Genomic DNA, 16008 nt, shown 5'->3' on the forward strand with positions numbered 1-16008 from the left:
AGAAGCCACCACAGTGAGAAGCACAAGCACTGCAGCTGGAGAGCAGCCTCCGCTCACCTCAACTGGAGAAAGCCCGAGTGCAGCAGCAAAGGTCCAGTGCAGCCAAAATAAATAAGTAGAATAATAATAATAAAGACATGGCTTTGTACTTTTTCTTGATGCAGGTTTTAATTTTTTCCTCATCTCACTCCTGTCTAAAGAACATTTGACTGTCTCTGTAGAAGTTTCAGCTGAAAGTGGAAGAGCAAACTGCCCTTATTAGAAGGAGGCTTTGAGACTTCCCTGTGGTTAAGTCCAGTGGTTAAGACTCCAGACTTCCAATGCAGGAAACGTGGATTCAATCCCTGGTCAGGGAACTAAGATCCCACATGTGGCGAAGCAACTAAACGTGCAAGCCAAAACTAGAGAGTCATGTGCAGCAAAGGATCCCACATGACTCAAAGATCATCCCACATGCCACAGCTGACAGCCAGCACAGCCAAATAAATAAAAAGAAGCAGGCTTTCAGTTTCCTAGTCACCTTCATCTAGCTTTGGTGCTGTCTCTATTTGAAATTAAGGCACTATTCATCTGAACTATTCATTAATATTTAGTCTCATCACACAGTATTCCGTCTTACTGCTTTAAGTAGACTCAGAATTTTGCCTTTATTTAAAAGAACAAAGCTAAATTAAATTTCTGTTTGTCCTATTCAGAAATTGAGAAGATTCAGAAAGGAGATTCAAAAAAGGATGATGAGGAGAATTACTTGGATTTATTTTCTCACAAGAACATGAAACTGAAGGAAAGGGTTCTGATACCTGTCAAGCAGTATCCCAAGGTAAGGGAAAGAGTGCCTCGTTTCTTTGAGTTGTCCTTATAGTATGAGAGTATGTAGTGTGTGGTGTGTCTTGGAGCACAGGCTGTAACAAAAGCTTTCCAGAGATTGTGAACCTGGTAACGGTTCTGTCCCGTGCTTGTCATGACTGTATCTAGCAGGTGAAACATACAGGCGACGAACAGCATAACCATAGCCAGGAAGGAAATAATGATCATCATCTTATTATCAAAAAAGGAATTTCCTTCTCAGATGTTTGTTTAGCTTCAAGTTTAAAGGGAAAAAATTGAACCCTAATTGTTCTTTGTCAAAAGATTGAGCTGAAGTTTAAATAAAGGAAATAATAACACAAATCCTTGTGACACAATGAATAAGTTAATTTTGTTTCTCAAAGTTTTTTTTGCTCTTGTTTGTTTTTGATTTGGGCTATAGTACTTGTGGTATCTTAGTTCCCTGAGCAGGAATGGAACCTGTGACCCTTGCAGTAGAAGCACACAGTTTTAACCAGTGAACTTCAAGGGAATTCCCAAAGTTTCACTTTTAAATAAATGGTTTCTACTACTACTACTTTTTTTTTTTTTAAGACAACTAGTTTTAGTCAGTCAGACCAGTACTACCAAAGGTACCATATATCTGGCCTGTTCTGAAGTAACCGCCTTACAAACGTCTATGTTTGTTAAATTACAAAGAGTTGTGGTGTGCTAATACGGAAAGAGCACCCTGCTCCATCAGGAAATTCAAGTTCTAGAGCTGCCATTTGCAGTTTTGTGCCATGCCATGCTCAGTTGCTCACTCGTGTCCAACTCATTGCGACCCCAGTGACTATAGCCTGCCAGGCTCCTCTGTCCCTGGGATTTTCCAGGCAAGAATACAGGAATAGGTTGCCATTTCCTCCTCCAGGGGATCTTCGCAACCCAGAGATCGAACCTGCGTCTCCTGCATTGGCAGATGGATTCTTTACCACTGAGCCACCCAGGAAGCCTCTTTCCAGTTGTATAACTTTTGGCTAATCAATTTTATCAGTACCACTTCAGTATATCCTTCAGCTAAATGGGAGTGGTTAGTACTCTACTTACTTTACAGGATTATTGAAGATAAATAATACATGTGGAAATATTTTATAGGACCATGTACATTTAGAAATCTGTCTTTATTTTCTATCAGTTCAATTTTGTGGGAAAGATCCTTGGACCACAAGGAAATACAATCAAAAGACTGCAAGAAGAGACTGGTGCAAAGATTTCTGTGTTGGGAAAGGGCTCGATGAGAGACAAAGCCAAGGTAAGCTCACGTTAATGAGGCAAGAAGACACCCTAACGCCTTCCAGTAGCCTCGAGTCTGGATATGGATACCTTATGGAAGCTAGTTCTTGTGTGTGTACTGAAAGTGATTCCCTTAAATTTGCATTGGATGTGAGAGATAATAGACCAGTCAATTTACTTTGGCAACCCCAGAAGAACCTTGGTATGTCCTGGTAATTGTTTTCTTTCTGACTTCACGGTGTAGTAATGGAAATAGCAGTAGCAGCTTTGGCCTTAGTAAGCTTATCTAGGAAAACTTGGAAGGGGAGGCTGAATGTGCTGAAACTTACTCAGACTAAAGACACCAAAATGCGAACAGCATTCTGTTTCCAGTTAGTGTGGAAAAGTGTGAGCAGTAGTGTTGTGAGTGCAGGTGAGTTTGAGGATTATTTGGCTGGTTTGTTTTATAGCCAGCTGGAATGTGAGGCGTGCTAAAGGAAGATGTTACAGAAGGAACCATGAGTAATCCTGACAACAGAATCCAGAGCTTTGTTTTTCCCATGCCATAGTCCCGTATTCTTTATCGTCTTTAAGTGTGGAGAAACTTCCCACCAGATTAGAATAGTCTTAGCTTTCTAGAATCAGCTTTTTAGATGAGACATAACCTGCTCCAAGCCTAAAAACTTACTCTTTCAGGCCTCCTTGTAGCAGCCTAATTGATGAACATTTTCTCAGACCCTCTTCTTTTTCCTCCAACATTTCTCACTGGATGAATACGATTAGGGCTGAAGTATAATACTCTTTTTTAATGAGGTGTACATGAGATTTTCTTCTCTCTGTCCTGACTTTTTTCCTTCTCCATACAAGCAGATCAGAAGAGCTGGTGATTAACAGCTCTACCTGGGATTTATTAATAAAAGCAAATGCTTGGCAATTAATGAATGAGTGGATGGATGCTTGGCCAACAACTGTTATCCGAATGGAGACTGGAATTAAATTCGTCTCTTCTATACCTTCTAATAAGAGCTCCAATGAATACACCAGCAATTCAAAACAACAGTTAGCTTTTAGCAGCAGACCAGTTGCAGGTTTAGCAGACTGTGTAAATTACTGTACTCCATAGTTTGTTTTACTTTTTTCTTACACTTTATTGGGTTTTTTTTTTAGGTGCTGGAGTCATTTCTTACTGTCCCTTTGACCTAATGGTAAAGGTGTCATTTTCTCCGTAGTCCAAGTGATAGTGATGTTTTTGTGCATTTTTCCACAGGAGGAGGAGTTGCGCAAAGGTGGAGACCCCAAATATGCTCACTTGAATATGGATCTGCATGTCTTCATTGAAGTCTTTGGACCCCCATGTGAGGCTTATGCTCTTATGGCCCATGCTATGGAGGAAGTCAAGAAGTTTCTAGTACCAGTAAGGAAATCCATATCTTGTATCATTTGAGCAAGAGAAAACTGGGATCTTGTGCTTATTGCTAAGGCAGGGGTTCTTAACCAAGGTCTCTGCATTACCTGAAATTGTATATCCACTTCTGCATTTATGTTCATTTTTCTGAGGTAGTCCATTACTTGTACCTAGTTCTCAAACCACTGTGCCCCGAGGCCACTCTGCCACTCCCGGTCTAATATGATTTTAATTGTATGCCAGTATTTTTCGTCAATATCTTGGATCCACAGTGTGTCTTGGCATTCTAACATCTGCTTAACAAAAATTTAACAAGGTCTTCAATAAATTAAGTATTTTGGTGCTAGTGTGGAACCAGGAGGTTATGATAGGAAAATGGTAAAGGTGGTTGTAACCCCCTGCACTTAAAGGGTTAAGTATAGACTCGTGAAAGTCTAGATGATGATAACAGCAAGAAGTGTTATCTGGCCTCCAGTGTTAATGGGTTAAATTCTGATCTGGGTGCATTCAAGACTCTATCCATTAGTAGTTTATTCAAATAGAGTTGATTTGAAGGAGGCCTGATGGTTGAAGGCTTAACTGTTGATGACATTAAACAGATTGGTGTATAGCTTCTTTCAGAATGTAATTAAGGCCTTGGAAGAGTTGAACAGACCAGGTTACCTGTCTTCCTTATTACCACCTGGTCAGAGGTTATTCATTCTTTGAATAAGTATTAAATGATTACTTTTTGCCTTTTGACAAGACCTGGTAGTTTTCAGAGTTAACATACTACTTATTGTTCAATATTTAGTAACCAAAGAAGACTCTGGAACCTTAGGAAGCATTTGGAGTACTATTCAACTAGAATTAAGTAAGCATCATAGTTTCATCACTGAGAAGAGATGATACATAGTTCTTGGTTTTCTTATACATGTAAAACGAGGGAGTTGGAACTGTCAGAGGATGTGAGAATTGGCAGAGCAAAAATTTATAGGCAGTGTGTCTCTATAATGCTGAGCTCCAAGGATTCCAGCACTGTCTCAAATGTTTAAGCAGCTGCTTTGCTTCTAAGTATGTCGTCATTAGAATGTTCAACTTGAAACAGCATATTTAAAATATCCTAGAAAAAACTCAGAGCTGGTAAATTTTCCCTTGAGGGGCTTCTTTACTCTTTGAGGTGTGTATTGAAGCATCCTGAGCCATTGGTTTTCTGAAGAACTGAAGAGGAATGCCCATCTTCTCTTTATCATTAATCTCAGCATATTTCTGAAAAGAGCTACATCTCCAAGACTTCCATGTAAAGTGGGTCTTCAAAAACGAAGCCTCCCAAGGAAATCTGGGTTTCCTCAGTGTTGCTATGGCAGCTAGAGAAATCTGAGCAAATGGCCCATCATTGGTCACTTGATTCTCTAATGTGAGTCTCAAGCAGTAGAACTGTGTAAGGTAGGAAAAGGTGAAGAGTCAGAAGGTGGAGGGAGCATCTCTGTGGCGACTAGACTCTTCTAGAAGCTGTATACACCTGGGATATATAAAAGTGCACCAAATATTGAGACTGAATGACTCTCATCAGGAAATATGTGAAAAGATTTACAAATGGCATTTGATTCAGTTCTTCCTCTTTGTGAAGAAAACAAACGAGCCTGTTTTTGCATCCATGACCAGAGCCCTCCGTTTTCCTCTTAGAAACTGGTACAGTAGGAAGAGCACTGGACTGGGAGCTTTATCTGAATCATCTTGGACAAGTTATTATATCACTTTTTTGAGCCTCAGTTTCCTTGTTCGTCCCAAACATTTGTTAAGTATCTGGTAGGTGCTGAATACTATGCTCGGGTCTGAAGTTACAGAAATGGCTCTTGAAGAGCTTATAACCTAGTGAGAAAGACAGACAGACGTTTTTTAAATGGTGTGGTAAGTGCTTAGAGAAATTTACATTGTGCCATGAAAAAAGAGGAGAGAGTTAGGAGTTGGCATCAAGAGAAAGTTTTTCAAAAGAGGTTAGGTAATACTTTTGATTAAATCTTGTAAGAATTAGACTCCTTCAGATGGACAAAAAAGGCAATAATATATTGATTAATTGATACATTAATGATTCAGAGCCTAGATTTTGGAGATAAGTAATTCTGAACTAACATATAGAATCTGCCACTCACTAGCTCTGTGTCCTTATATTAATTGCTTTATGCTTTCTGAATCTGTTTTCTCAAACAGATTCAGAAAGATCTGCCTACTTCAGGATTATTTTGGAGGTTAAACTGAAAACCTTACGTAAGGCTTATTATATGGTACCCAGCTGTAGAGCTTAATTAATGGTAGTGGCTTTTATTATTCTAGGAAAGGAAACTGTTTGCAAGAATGGATGTGTATGAGTATGCCATGTTCTGAACTGCAGGTTGTTCAGCATGGCTTGAAAGGAGGTTATACATAGGTAGAGGATGAAAGTGATCTGGAGCGCTAGGCAGGGACCACATCATGAAGAACTTCATATGAATGATGAGGGACCTACCATCAAGATTTTCCTCAAAAAGGTGACAGGTAGCGTGCCATTTGACTTCAGAGAATGAATAATCTGAGATTTCATCTGGGCTTTCAAAGTTGTTCTTTGCATCCAGGGCTCATGTGGACAAGATGACTTCTCAGCAGAAGGTAGAGATGTTGTACAATACTCCTTCTCATTATCTTTTATCCACAGGATATGATGGATGATATCTGCCAGGAGCAATTTCTAGAGCTTTCCTACTTGAATGGAGTACCAGAGCCCTCCCGTGGACGTGGGGTGCCAGTGCGAGGCCGGGGAGCTGCACCTCCTCCTCCACCTGTTCCCAGGTAAAAATAATAGAGACAGCTAGACATGGGATGTAAATTTGACTGCTAGTGCCATTTCTATCTTCCTGCTGCTCTTATCTCCAGCTTAGAAGTGGTCTCTGGATGTGTATGTTGTATCAAAAGTGGAGTTCTAGGGTGTTCCCTGGTGGTCTAGTGGTTAGGATTTGGCACGTTCACTACTGTGACCCAGGTTCAATCCCTAGTCAGGGAAACTGAGATCCTGCAAGTCATGCGGGCGGCAGAGCAAGAAAAAAAGTGGAATTTTAGATCTTGGTTACTTTGGCTATAAGCAGGTGCAGCAGTCCTGCTGAAACTTTTTTTTTTAAACTTCTGAACAGTTTTCAGCATTTTTAAATGGTCTCTGACTTTAGAATTTTACCTTTGCTGACTGACCTTTGTGGACTATTCAGACTCTTAAGACAGACTCTCCACTAATAATATATTAGCAGGTCCACCATGGGCCTGGGAAACCTTCCAGAATGGGTCGTTTACCCACCTGCACATTCCTCTGTGTTTTTGTTTTGTTTTGGCTGTGCTGCACAACTTGTGGGATCTTAACTCTAGGACCAGGAATTGAACCCTAGCCACAGCAGTGACAACACTGAGCCTTAACCACTGGACCCCCAGGGAAGTCCCCATTCCTGTTTTGATAATAGTCAATTTAAGGCATCATAAAATCTCCTACCTAGCTCCAAAATTTTAAGGCAAGTCTGAACATGAAAGTAGCCTATTTATTAAAAATATCCATTTAAAATAAACTCTTTTTGCAGGGGCCGTGGCGTTGGGCCACCTCGGGGGGCTTTAGTGCGTGGTACACCAGTGAGAGGAGCCATCACCAGAGGTGCCACTGTGACTCGAGGAGTGCCACCCCCACCTACTGTGAGGGGTGCTCCGGCACCAAGAGCACGGACAGCAGGCATCCAGAGAATACCTTTGCCTCCACCGCCTGCACCAGAAACATATGAGGAATATGTAAGACGTTTGGACAACGTGCCACTTCTTAGTAGCTAACAGGTTGTCACAGGAAGTTGAGTGACAGGGCCTTGGCCCTTGATGTAGGTGGCAGGAACTGCCTATAAGGTTTAGAATCTGCCCTTTTCTGTTGCAGTGATTGTTAAACTATGAGAGAAGATTTTTCCATTTTAAGTGTGATTTACTGTATATGTGTGTAGATGAAACAGGAAATAAGCTGTGCCTTGATGTTTAGTGTTTTACTAAGACTCCCCCTACTACTACTGATAATGCTGATTAAGTTCAACCTTGAACCTTATTTCCTGCCCAAGCTGAAAGGGTTTTTTTGATCGTTTTCTTTTCTTTTTTTAATCCTTTCTTTCTTGAGTATTCCACAACAGATGTTAATACTTTGGAGGGAAATTCCATGTTTTGTTCATTCATAAGCCCTCCATATTACCTTACCTACTTTGTGTGATTCTTACTTTTTCTATTTCATTTTGTTTGTAGGGATATGATGATACATACGCAGAACAGAGTTATGAAGGCTACGAAGGCTATTACAGCCAGAGTCAAGGGTGAGTCAGGCAGTGGAAGTGCTGTTTCATGTCCTTGGGATATAGAGGGAGTTGGAGGAACTGAGAGATTTAGGCAGCACAAATCTAAGGAGCAGATGTCTCATCTTTTCAGGTTGTCCCCTCTGCTTTTGACATCTGTAAGGCACACACTTGGATCTGCAGATTTGGATAACTGAATCTTAAGTTAGAATCTGGGGTTAGCATATGAAAAATTCCTTAGCTGTGAATACATGGAAACAAAGGGAAAATGCCTTAAAATTGTTTTGATTTGTTATTTTAAAATGTCACAACTACATTAAACTTGCATAGAAGTTTAAAAGGGTACTAGATTCCCACTACTTAACTCAGGTTCTTTTCTGCTCTTTTTTTAAAAAACATGTTTTTGTGTATGTGTGTGTGTATATATATATATCTTAGCTGTGATGGGAAAGGCCTCTCATAATTCTACAGTGGGGACAAGACAGTTCTTTTCATATTTGCTTATTCTCTTGCAGTGAGCCCTGTGAATGCGTGTGTGTACACTGGTTAACACTGAGCTTTTGGGTTGAGGTTTTTCACTTTAAATTGTGTGCTAGTCATTTTTCTTTGCTGTAGTTGTCATAATTTTTAAATGAGTATCTAGTATATACGTGTTTTGGAAATATTTTACAGTTTGGAGATGGGGGTAGAATGAACTTTTTTTTGTTTGTTTTGCACCCTCAGTAAAATGACTAAAACATTTTAGTCATGTACTGAGGCTAAGAGGAAGCATTTGGAAGAAAGGTAAAACTGAAACAGTTGCTGTATAGCTCTAATACTCTGTCTTTGGCTTTCAGGGACTCGGAATATTATGACTATGGACATGGGGAGGTTCAAGATTCTTATGAAGCATATGGTATGTCTTTATTTCTGTGGTGAGACAAAATGTGCAAGTAAGTGCCCAGGAGAATGCTGGTTACTGGATTATTGGGGGTCAGGCAGTCATACACCTAAGGAGAAACCTCATAAAAAGATCAACATGTTGATAGATGTGACACTGGAAATCCTGCTCTTATTTAAATCATATGGTGTGTAGTAGAAAGAAAGACTATTGAAATGAGTTAGGTGGTGTACTCTTGGATGGCTAAGTGGATGTCCTAAACTAGGGCTAAGGTCCAGGTTGGCTGGTTGGAGCAGCAGGCCTTTTGGCTGATGCTGACTTTGTTTCTGGTTTAGGCTGGGAGATGGCTAGACCTGGGCTATGTTGCTGAGCCTTTAGTGCAAGATACCTAGGCCACGTTGATAGATAATAAGAATGGAATCATATCCAACTTTTCTGACCCACCTCATTTTTAAAAACAGTTTTGGATCTCATTGTAAAGAATCTCAGTGTAGAGGAAATGCTAGCTGAAAGAGACCCAATGACAAGAGCAGTTTGAGGGCAAGAAGAGTGCCTGTTAGATTAGAAACTGGGGACTGAAGCCAGTTCAAGACAGTTCAACTTCCTTACTGTCTTGGAGACATCTCAATTTAGTCCTAAATCCCAAGAGAGCTATGGATGCTGAAATGGCAGCAGGACCAAACTGCCTTTCCTGAGGCCTAGTTGAAAACACATTGCTCAAGAGGTATCCTCAAGAGCCAGTTATGGCCCTGTGATAATGGGCCCCAGAGGGAGTGCCATGTGGCAGTAGATGCAGAGAGAGCAGCCTTTTAAATATGAGGTGTTTCTCGCATACCTGTGGGAAATCCAGAGACCTTGGCAAGGGACTCAGCAGTTGACAGTTTAAGATAGTAGTTGACAGTCTCCCTTACACCTAACTGAAAAGAGGAAAGAGCCTCTTAGGGTTCCCACAGAGACTCATCACCTCCTCATCATAGTATTTAGCAGCCAGTTAGCTGCTTGTCCAGGGGAACAGTTTTTACCAGCTCTAGCTTAATGGTCCTGGACTGTTGCCATCTGTAATATTGCACTGCTCTGCTCATATGCCACTGTTTAGAAGGGTGGTATGGTTGCCCCAGGGTATTTCCCATCATCGGTGAGCAGTACATTGGGACCTCTGTAAGTGTTCGACTGAATTACATTTCTGTTCTTCTAGAAAAAAGACTGCACTGAAACAGGCAGGCTGCTCCTTGTGCTTCTAGTATGATGCTGCCATGGTTAATCTGTTCTGATTTCTGCCTTTATAAACAGAGTTAGAAAAATATACTGTCTTATTGGTACCCAGAAGTCACTTAGAAAGTGATGGACATGTCTATGTACTAGAGGTATAAACAGGCTTAGATAGCAACTTTACATCCATCCATGTAGGGGTTTTAGACCTAGAATGATGGAAGCAGATGTTTGTGAATGCAAGCAGCTAGAGAAATAACAGGTCTGGGTAAAGTCTGGGGGTGAGCGGAAAGAATAAACTTATAAACACAACTTGTGTTCATGAGAGATCAACTCTAAAAGTACATGACTGGTTTTGCCATAGGCTTTTCCCCGTCACAAAGGAAAATCTTTTGAGGATAGCTATTGGCACAAAAATGAGATAATGAATTCTCCTAATGAGTGCTGTTGACACATTTGATTGTACTTCCCACCGCCAGAGCAGTGGGCCAGTTCTGGTGGAGGGTTCTTGAAATGTGGCCCTTGCTTGCTCTTCCCAGGGAACCAGAAGATACTTCTCCGCAGGCAAATCTGTTGCATGGAAAGGGAGCTGCCTCTGTTGCTTTCAATCTGAAAGACTTCCAGAAGTTGTCACCTTACTTGAGGCTCTCTCCTGAACTGCTTTGGAAATAGGAAAGGGCATTGCAGCCCCAATGAGATTGATTTCCTCACTGTCCGAAGCAAGGTGTTGGGTTTATCCAGGTTTGGGGGCTGGAGTATAGATGGTACATGTTGCCTATGGACAGCTTCTTTCCTGGACATCAACCCAAGTCCTTTCTGAACTGTTTCCTTCTGGCCATCCACTCAGAACTGCCCTATACCTGGGAAGTTGCCTAAGCTGCTTGGGAGAGAGGGCCAAGCAGAGTGAAAAAGAAAGAACCACAGAGGAGGTGGCAAGGCACTGAAAGCAAAGCAGCATGTTTGGTGGTCTTTACCAGGTGACCTACACCTGCCCATTCCAAAATGCCATTGGCACATGGTTTATAAACTGTTCTTGCTTTTCCCCACAGGCCAAGATGACTGGAATGGGACCAGGCCGTCGCTGAAGGCCCCTCCAGCTAGGCCGGTGAAGGGAGCATACAGAGAGCACCCATATGGACGTTATTAAAAACAAACATGAGGGGAAAATATCAGTTATGAGCAAAGTTGTTACTGATTTCTTGTATCTCCCAGGATTCCTGTTGCTTTACCCACAACAGACAAGTAATTGTCTAAGTGTTTTTCTTCGTGGTCCCCTTCTTCTCCCCACCTTACTCCATTCTTAACTCTGCATTCTGGCTTCTGTATGTAGTATTTTAAAATGAGTTAAAATAGATTTAGGAATATCGAATTAATTTTTTAAGTGTGTAGATGCTTTTTTCTTTGTTGTTTAAATATAAACAGAAATGTACCTTTTATAATAAAAAAGAAGTTGAGTAAAAAAAAAAAACACAAACCTGTTAGTTTCAAAAGTGACATTGCTTGCTTAAAGGTTCTGAAGTTAAGGCTTGTTAACTTTCTCTTAGTTTTGATTTGAGGCATCCCGTAAAGTTGTAGTTGCAGAATCCCAAACTAGGCTACATTTCAAAATTCAGGGCTGTTTAAGATTTAAAATCACAAATGTTAACGGCAGTAGGTGCCACCATGTAAAAGTGAGCTCAGATGTCTCTAAAAATGTTTCCTTTATATAAAAAACACATGGCGGTTGAATCTTAAGGTTAAATTTTAATATGAAAGATCCTAATGAATTAAATAGTTGATGCAATTTTTAACGTTAATTGATTTAAAAACAAAACAAAATTAGGTTCGTAAAACTGAATTTTTCACTATGTGGGTTTTGAAATCTAGCCCCAGACATACAGTGTTGAGAGATACTTAGCGGGAAGTAGTTTCTAAAGAGGTTGATTTGGGGAGAGGGGCTGGCCACTTGAATTTGATGCAGAGCTTTTTCGTCATGAACAACCTTTCAGTAATAGTTCTAAATAATTAACATTTCAGTATTTCAAAAGACAAAGTATTTTGTCCATCTGAGATCCTACACTCCATGAAAAACTCACTTGGACACTGGGGCCAAAAGCTGATGATATCCTTAAGTTGACAGTTGTCAATATTGAACTGTTCCCAAGGAAGTTAGTCAAGTATGTCTCAACACTAGCATGATATAAAAAGGGACACTGCAGCTGAATGAAAAAGGAATCAAAATCCACTTTGTACATAAGTTAAAGTCCTAATTGGATTTGTACCGTCCTCCCATTTTGTTCTTGGAAGATTAAATGCTACATGTGTAAGTCTGCCTAAATAGGTAGCTTAAACTTATGTCAAAATGTCTGCAGCAGTTTGTCAATAAAGTTTAGTCCTTTTTTAATCAAAGTAAATGTGATGAATTGTCATTTTTTTGGGTGGACAATAAAATAGTTTTCTCTTTCAAATAAACTTAAATTAACTCTAAAGTTAATGGGCTTGTTAAAAGTTGGAGACATTCTTAAAAGTGGTTGGGGGGGATTTTATTTTAAGTTTACCAAAAAAAAAAAGTTTATGAGTTGTTAAGTTTTAGTTTAAAAATAACCAAAGCTTTTTCACCCCCTGGAAGTTGTTAAAAGAAGTTTATCCAATCCTTATCACAAGCTCTGATTTCTGGAGAGAAGAATCAAACTAAGCTAAAACTTGGATTGGTTTCCACACATAGGCCTCAATATTTAAAGTGCCAGTCACCCTAGTTTGCACCTTTTGTAGAGCCCCTAGGTGGCCCTAAGTGTGACACCAAATCATCTCTGTGTGCTTGGAAAGGGATAGCACTTGTCATTAGATGATGACAATTCAGCAAACCCTGGGTGCCCTTAAGGGTTTCCCTTCCAATCCCAGAAATGCTGTTAATAAAAGAACTGGGCTGGGGCAGGATCTGGTGTGAAGCCTGGCTCTGAACCTTCTGAGACCAAGAGAGGAAATGATGGAATTGGTTGACCCTGTTTCCGCTCCTCTACATTAATTGTTAGGGTTCTCATACCTTCCCTAAGGGAGCAACCTAAACTGCTCGGGGGTGAAAAATCCTCTTGTATGAAGTGCCAAGCTGCCTGCAGCAGTGCATGATGGACATTTTTTTTTTTCTTTTTAAAACACACCAACAAAAAAAATGTATTTGTAGATTGTGATAAAGTGTAAATAACTGAATTTTCAACCATGGTTTGAAGTCAGCTTTCAGGGCATTATGTCTTGTTTTGATGAAAAGAGATCACTCTATACCCCCCTTTTTAAAGGAAAATTATCGCAAGAGAATCAGGATGTGTAAAGCTAACATGCATCGCAAAAAACCAAAGGTAACCTAAATGTCTGATTTTAATAGCACATATTTCTCTTTTACATAAACTGTGACAGCAACTTGCATAAACAATTCTTTAGCTGTTAATTTTAATGTTAAAACTTTGCAAAACTTGTTTAATAAAAATAGATGTAAAAAGAAAAACCATATGCTGCCGCATAAATTAGCCATAACTCTTAATAATCCTGCCCATCACAAGTGAACTGTAATGTAACCTGGGCACAAAGTCTGACATCTTAAATGACACATTGTAAAATTTCAATGACTGTAGTTTAGATCTGCTGCTCCCCAAAGTAAAGCTTTCTGCTCAGCTATTTTAAAATGTACAAGGATTATCCCCTATTAGGTCCCTGTATTGATATTCACAATGAAATGTTACTTAAAATTTCTTTAAAGTTGCATGTTTCTCTCCTGTAATGTGTAAACTGCATGCAGGATCTCTATCTTTTATTTTGTATGTCTTTAAAAACTTCCTCTTCAAAATATTGATCTCTTACTTCTCCATTTTCAGGTGGTTGAAAAGTCCTGAGGCATTTCCTGAAGTAGAATGGGTAGTGAAGACCCTTGTCAGGTATGTTAAGGTGGCTTTCTATTAAGGATATTGGACTTTTATCCTAACTGTAAAATGATTGTGCCAGGTGGTTTATGCATATTATAGTACATATAAGTACTTCATATATATGCAGTGATAGGAAACATACTACTTCCCAAAGCCACTTATTTCATTTAGGATAGCTCCACGTATTAGAAGTTTTATTTCATTTTGAATGGGTTGCTCTAGTGTCTTAAACTGATTTTACTTTAGACCACTGAAAGAATATCCTGTCATGTATTTGAAGATCATTTTCATTTATGTTTCTTTCCCAGCTTTAAAAGTTACTTGTTAGACTTGCTAGATCTGATTTTCAAGAAAAGCTAGAAATTTGGATTTTATATACTGTCAGTTGTTTACCGTCTGCTTAGATTTGTGTCAGTTCTTGTAAAACATCTGTACAATCCAAATGCTGCCCATGACTTGCCAGTTTGCAGCTTCTGCAAATGGGTTAGCTTCTGTTAATACAAACTAAAAGACATGTTAGGATTATTGAGATATAATTCATATACCATACTATTCACTTGCTCAGTGTACAGTTCAGTGGTTTTCAGTATATACAAAGTTGTACAGTCATCACCACAATCAATTTTAGGAAGTCTTTATCATCTCAAAAAGAAACACCATGTCCATTAAGCCATTTCCCATAGTCCTCTTAATCCTTTCTAGGTCTAAGCAACCATTAATTACTTCCTGTCTCTATCAACTTGCTTATCCTGGGCACTTCATAAAGTGGAATTATACAATATATAGTCTTTCATGACTGGCTTCTTCCACTTGAGAATGTTTTCAAGCCATATCCATGTTGCAGCATGTTGTCAATACTTCCCCTTTTTTGTCAAACACTGTTTTATTATTTGCATGTACTACATTTTACTTACTGCTTTGGCCAATATGAATAATGCTGTGAACATTCATGTACAGAGTTTGTGTGGACATATGTTTTTTGTGGGGTTTTTTGACATTTGTTTTTAATTTGGGGGTATATATCTTAGGAGAGGAATCGCTAGGTCATATGGTAACTCTGTGTTTAATTTCAAAGGACTGCCAAACTTTTTTACACAGAGACTAAACCATTCCTACCAGTAATGAGGGTTCTGATGTCTCCACATCCTTATCAACATTCACTATTTTTCTTTTTGTTTATTATAGCTATCCTATACGATGTGAATTGGTATCTCATTGTGGTTTTGATTTGCATTTCTCTAATGACCAGTGTTGAGCATCTCTTCATGTACTTATCCACCATTTGTCTTATCGTCTTTAGAGAAATGTTTATTTAAATCTTTTGTCTATTTTTAAATTGGACTATTTGTGTTTTTATTATTGAATTGTAATTTCTTCATATTTGCAAGTATTTTCTGCCGTTCTATGAATTGTCTTTATTTTCTTTGAAACACGAAACAGTTTTTCATTTTGATGAAGTTCAGTTTGTCTGTTGTTTTGCTGCTTCTGCTTTTTGGTGTCATAGGTAAGAAGCCATTGTCTCCTTGAAGGACTTGAAGATTTATATCTTTTTCCTTCAAAGAGTCTTATAGTTTTAATTCTGACATTTAGATCTTTGATCCATTTTGCTTTAATTTTTGTATATGAAGGGAGGATTTCATATTCTTTTGCATGTGGATATCTAGTTGTCTCAGCACCATTTATTGAAAACACTTTTCTTTCCCCTTTAAAGACCTTGGCATCCTTGTTGAAAATCAGTTGACCATAGAGGTATAGATCTATCCCCTTTGAAATTGGTATTACTTAAACTGAGTAATAAAATTTTTGGCACTCAGCAGCTACTCACTCCAGTGTTCTTGCCTGGAGAATCCCAGGGACGGGGGAGCCTGGTGGGCTTCCGTCTATGGGGTCACACAGAGTCGGACACGACTGAAGTGACTTAGCAGCAGCAGCAGCTACTCAATAGCTGATTAGACTATTTTGGCATAATTAAGAGCTCGTCACTGGTGGGTCTGGCATTTGATCCCAGGTATGGATGACTCCAAGTCATGCCTGTAACACTGCAGGCTGCTAACGTGGAAACGAGGCTGATCTAGCTACCATGCCTGGCTATATGTACTTCTCCAGAGGCTCAGAGACTGAGCCCCTACATGCCCTTTCCCTGCCATCAGCCTCCTTTTCTTCTCTCCCCATCTCCTTCCAGGGTTTCCAGGGTACTCTTTATCAATGATACTTGCTGCTAAAGAAACTCTCTCACCCTTCCTTATCTAG

The 16008-nt window shown here is 39.5% G+C and overlaps 1 protein-coding gene across 2 annotated transcripts in view; it reads left to right on the top strand.

The window, feature by feature from the left end:
* KHDRBS1 (KH RNA binding domain containing, signal transduction associated 1) overlaps nt 1-16008 on the top strand; it is a 35147-nt gene that overhangs the window by 13159 nt on the left and 5980 nt on the right. The window contains exons 2-10 of one of the 2 annotated variants that reach the window (XR_008682038.2): nt 696-820; nt 1982-2098; nt 3326-3472; nt 6135-6268; nt 7039-7240; nt 7730-7797; nt 8613-8671; nt 10915-11107; nt 13711-13770. Coding sequence is in view for 1 of the 2 variants with exons in the window: in XM_055396898.2 (XP_055252873.1) it covers nt 696-820; nt 1982-2098; nt 3326-3472; nt 6135-6268; nt 7039-7240; nt 7730-7797; nt 8613-8671; nt 10915-11012 (950 nt within the window). In the remaining variant the exon portion in view is untranslated. Of the gene's footprint in view, nt 1-695; nt 821-1981; nt 2099-3325; nt 3473-6134; nt 6269-7038; nt 7241-7729; nt 7798-8612; nt 8672-10914; nt 12259-13710; nt 13771-16008 lie in introns of those variants that run through there. The other variant, XM_055396898.2, reaches the window with a different exon arrangement.

This window comes from Moschus berezovskii, chromosome 2 (genome assembly GCF_049115385.1).
Source record: "Moschus berezovskii isolate FMDL1 chromosome 2, NW_MosBer_1.0, whole genome shotgun sequence".
Classification (NCBI taxonomy): Eukaryota; Metazoa; Chordata; class Mammalia; order Artiodactyla; family Moschidae; genus Moschus; species Moschus berezovskii.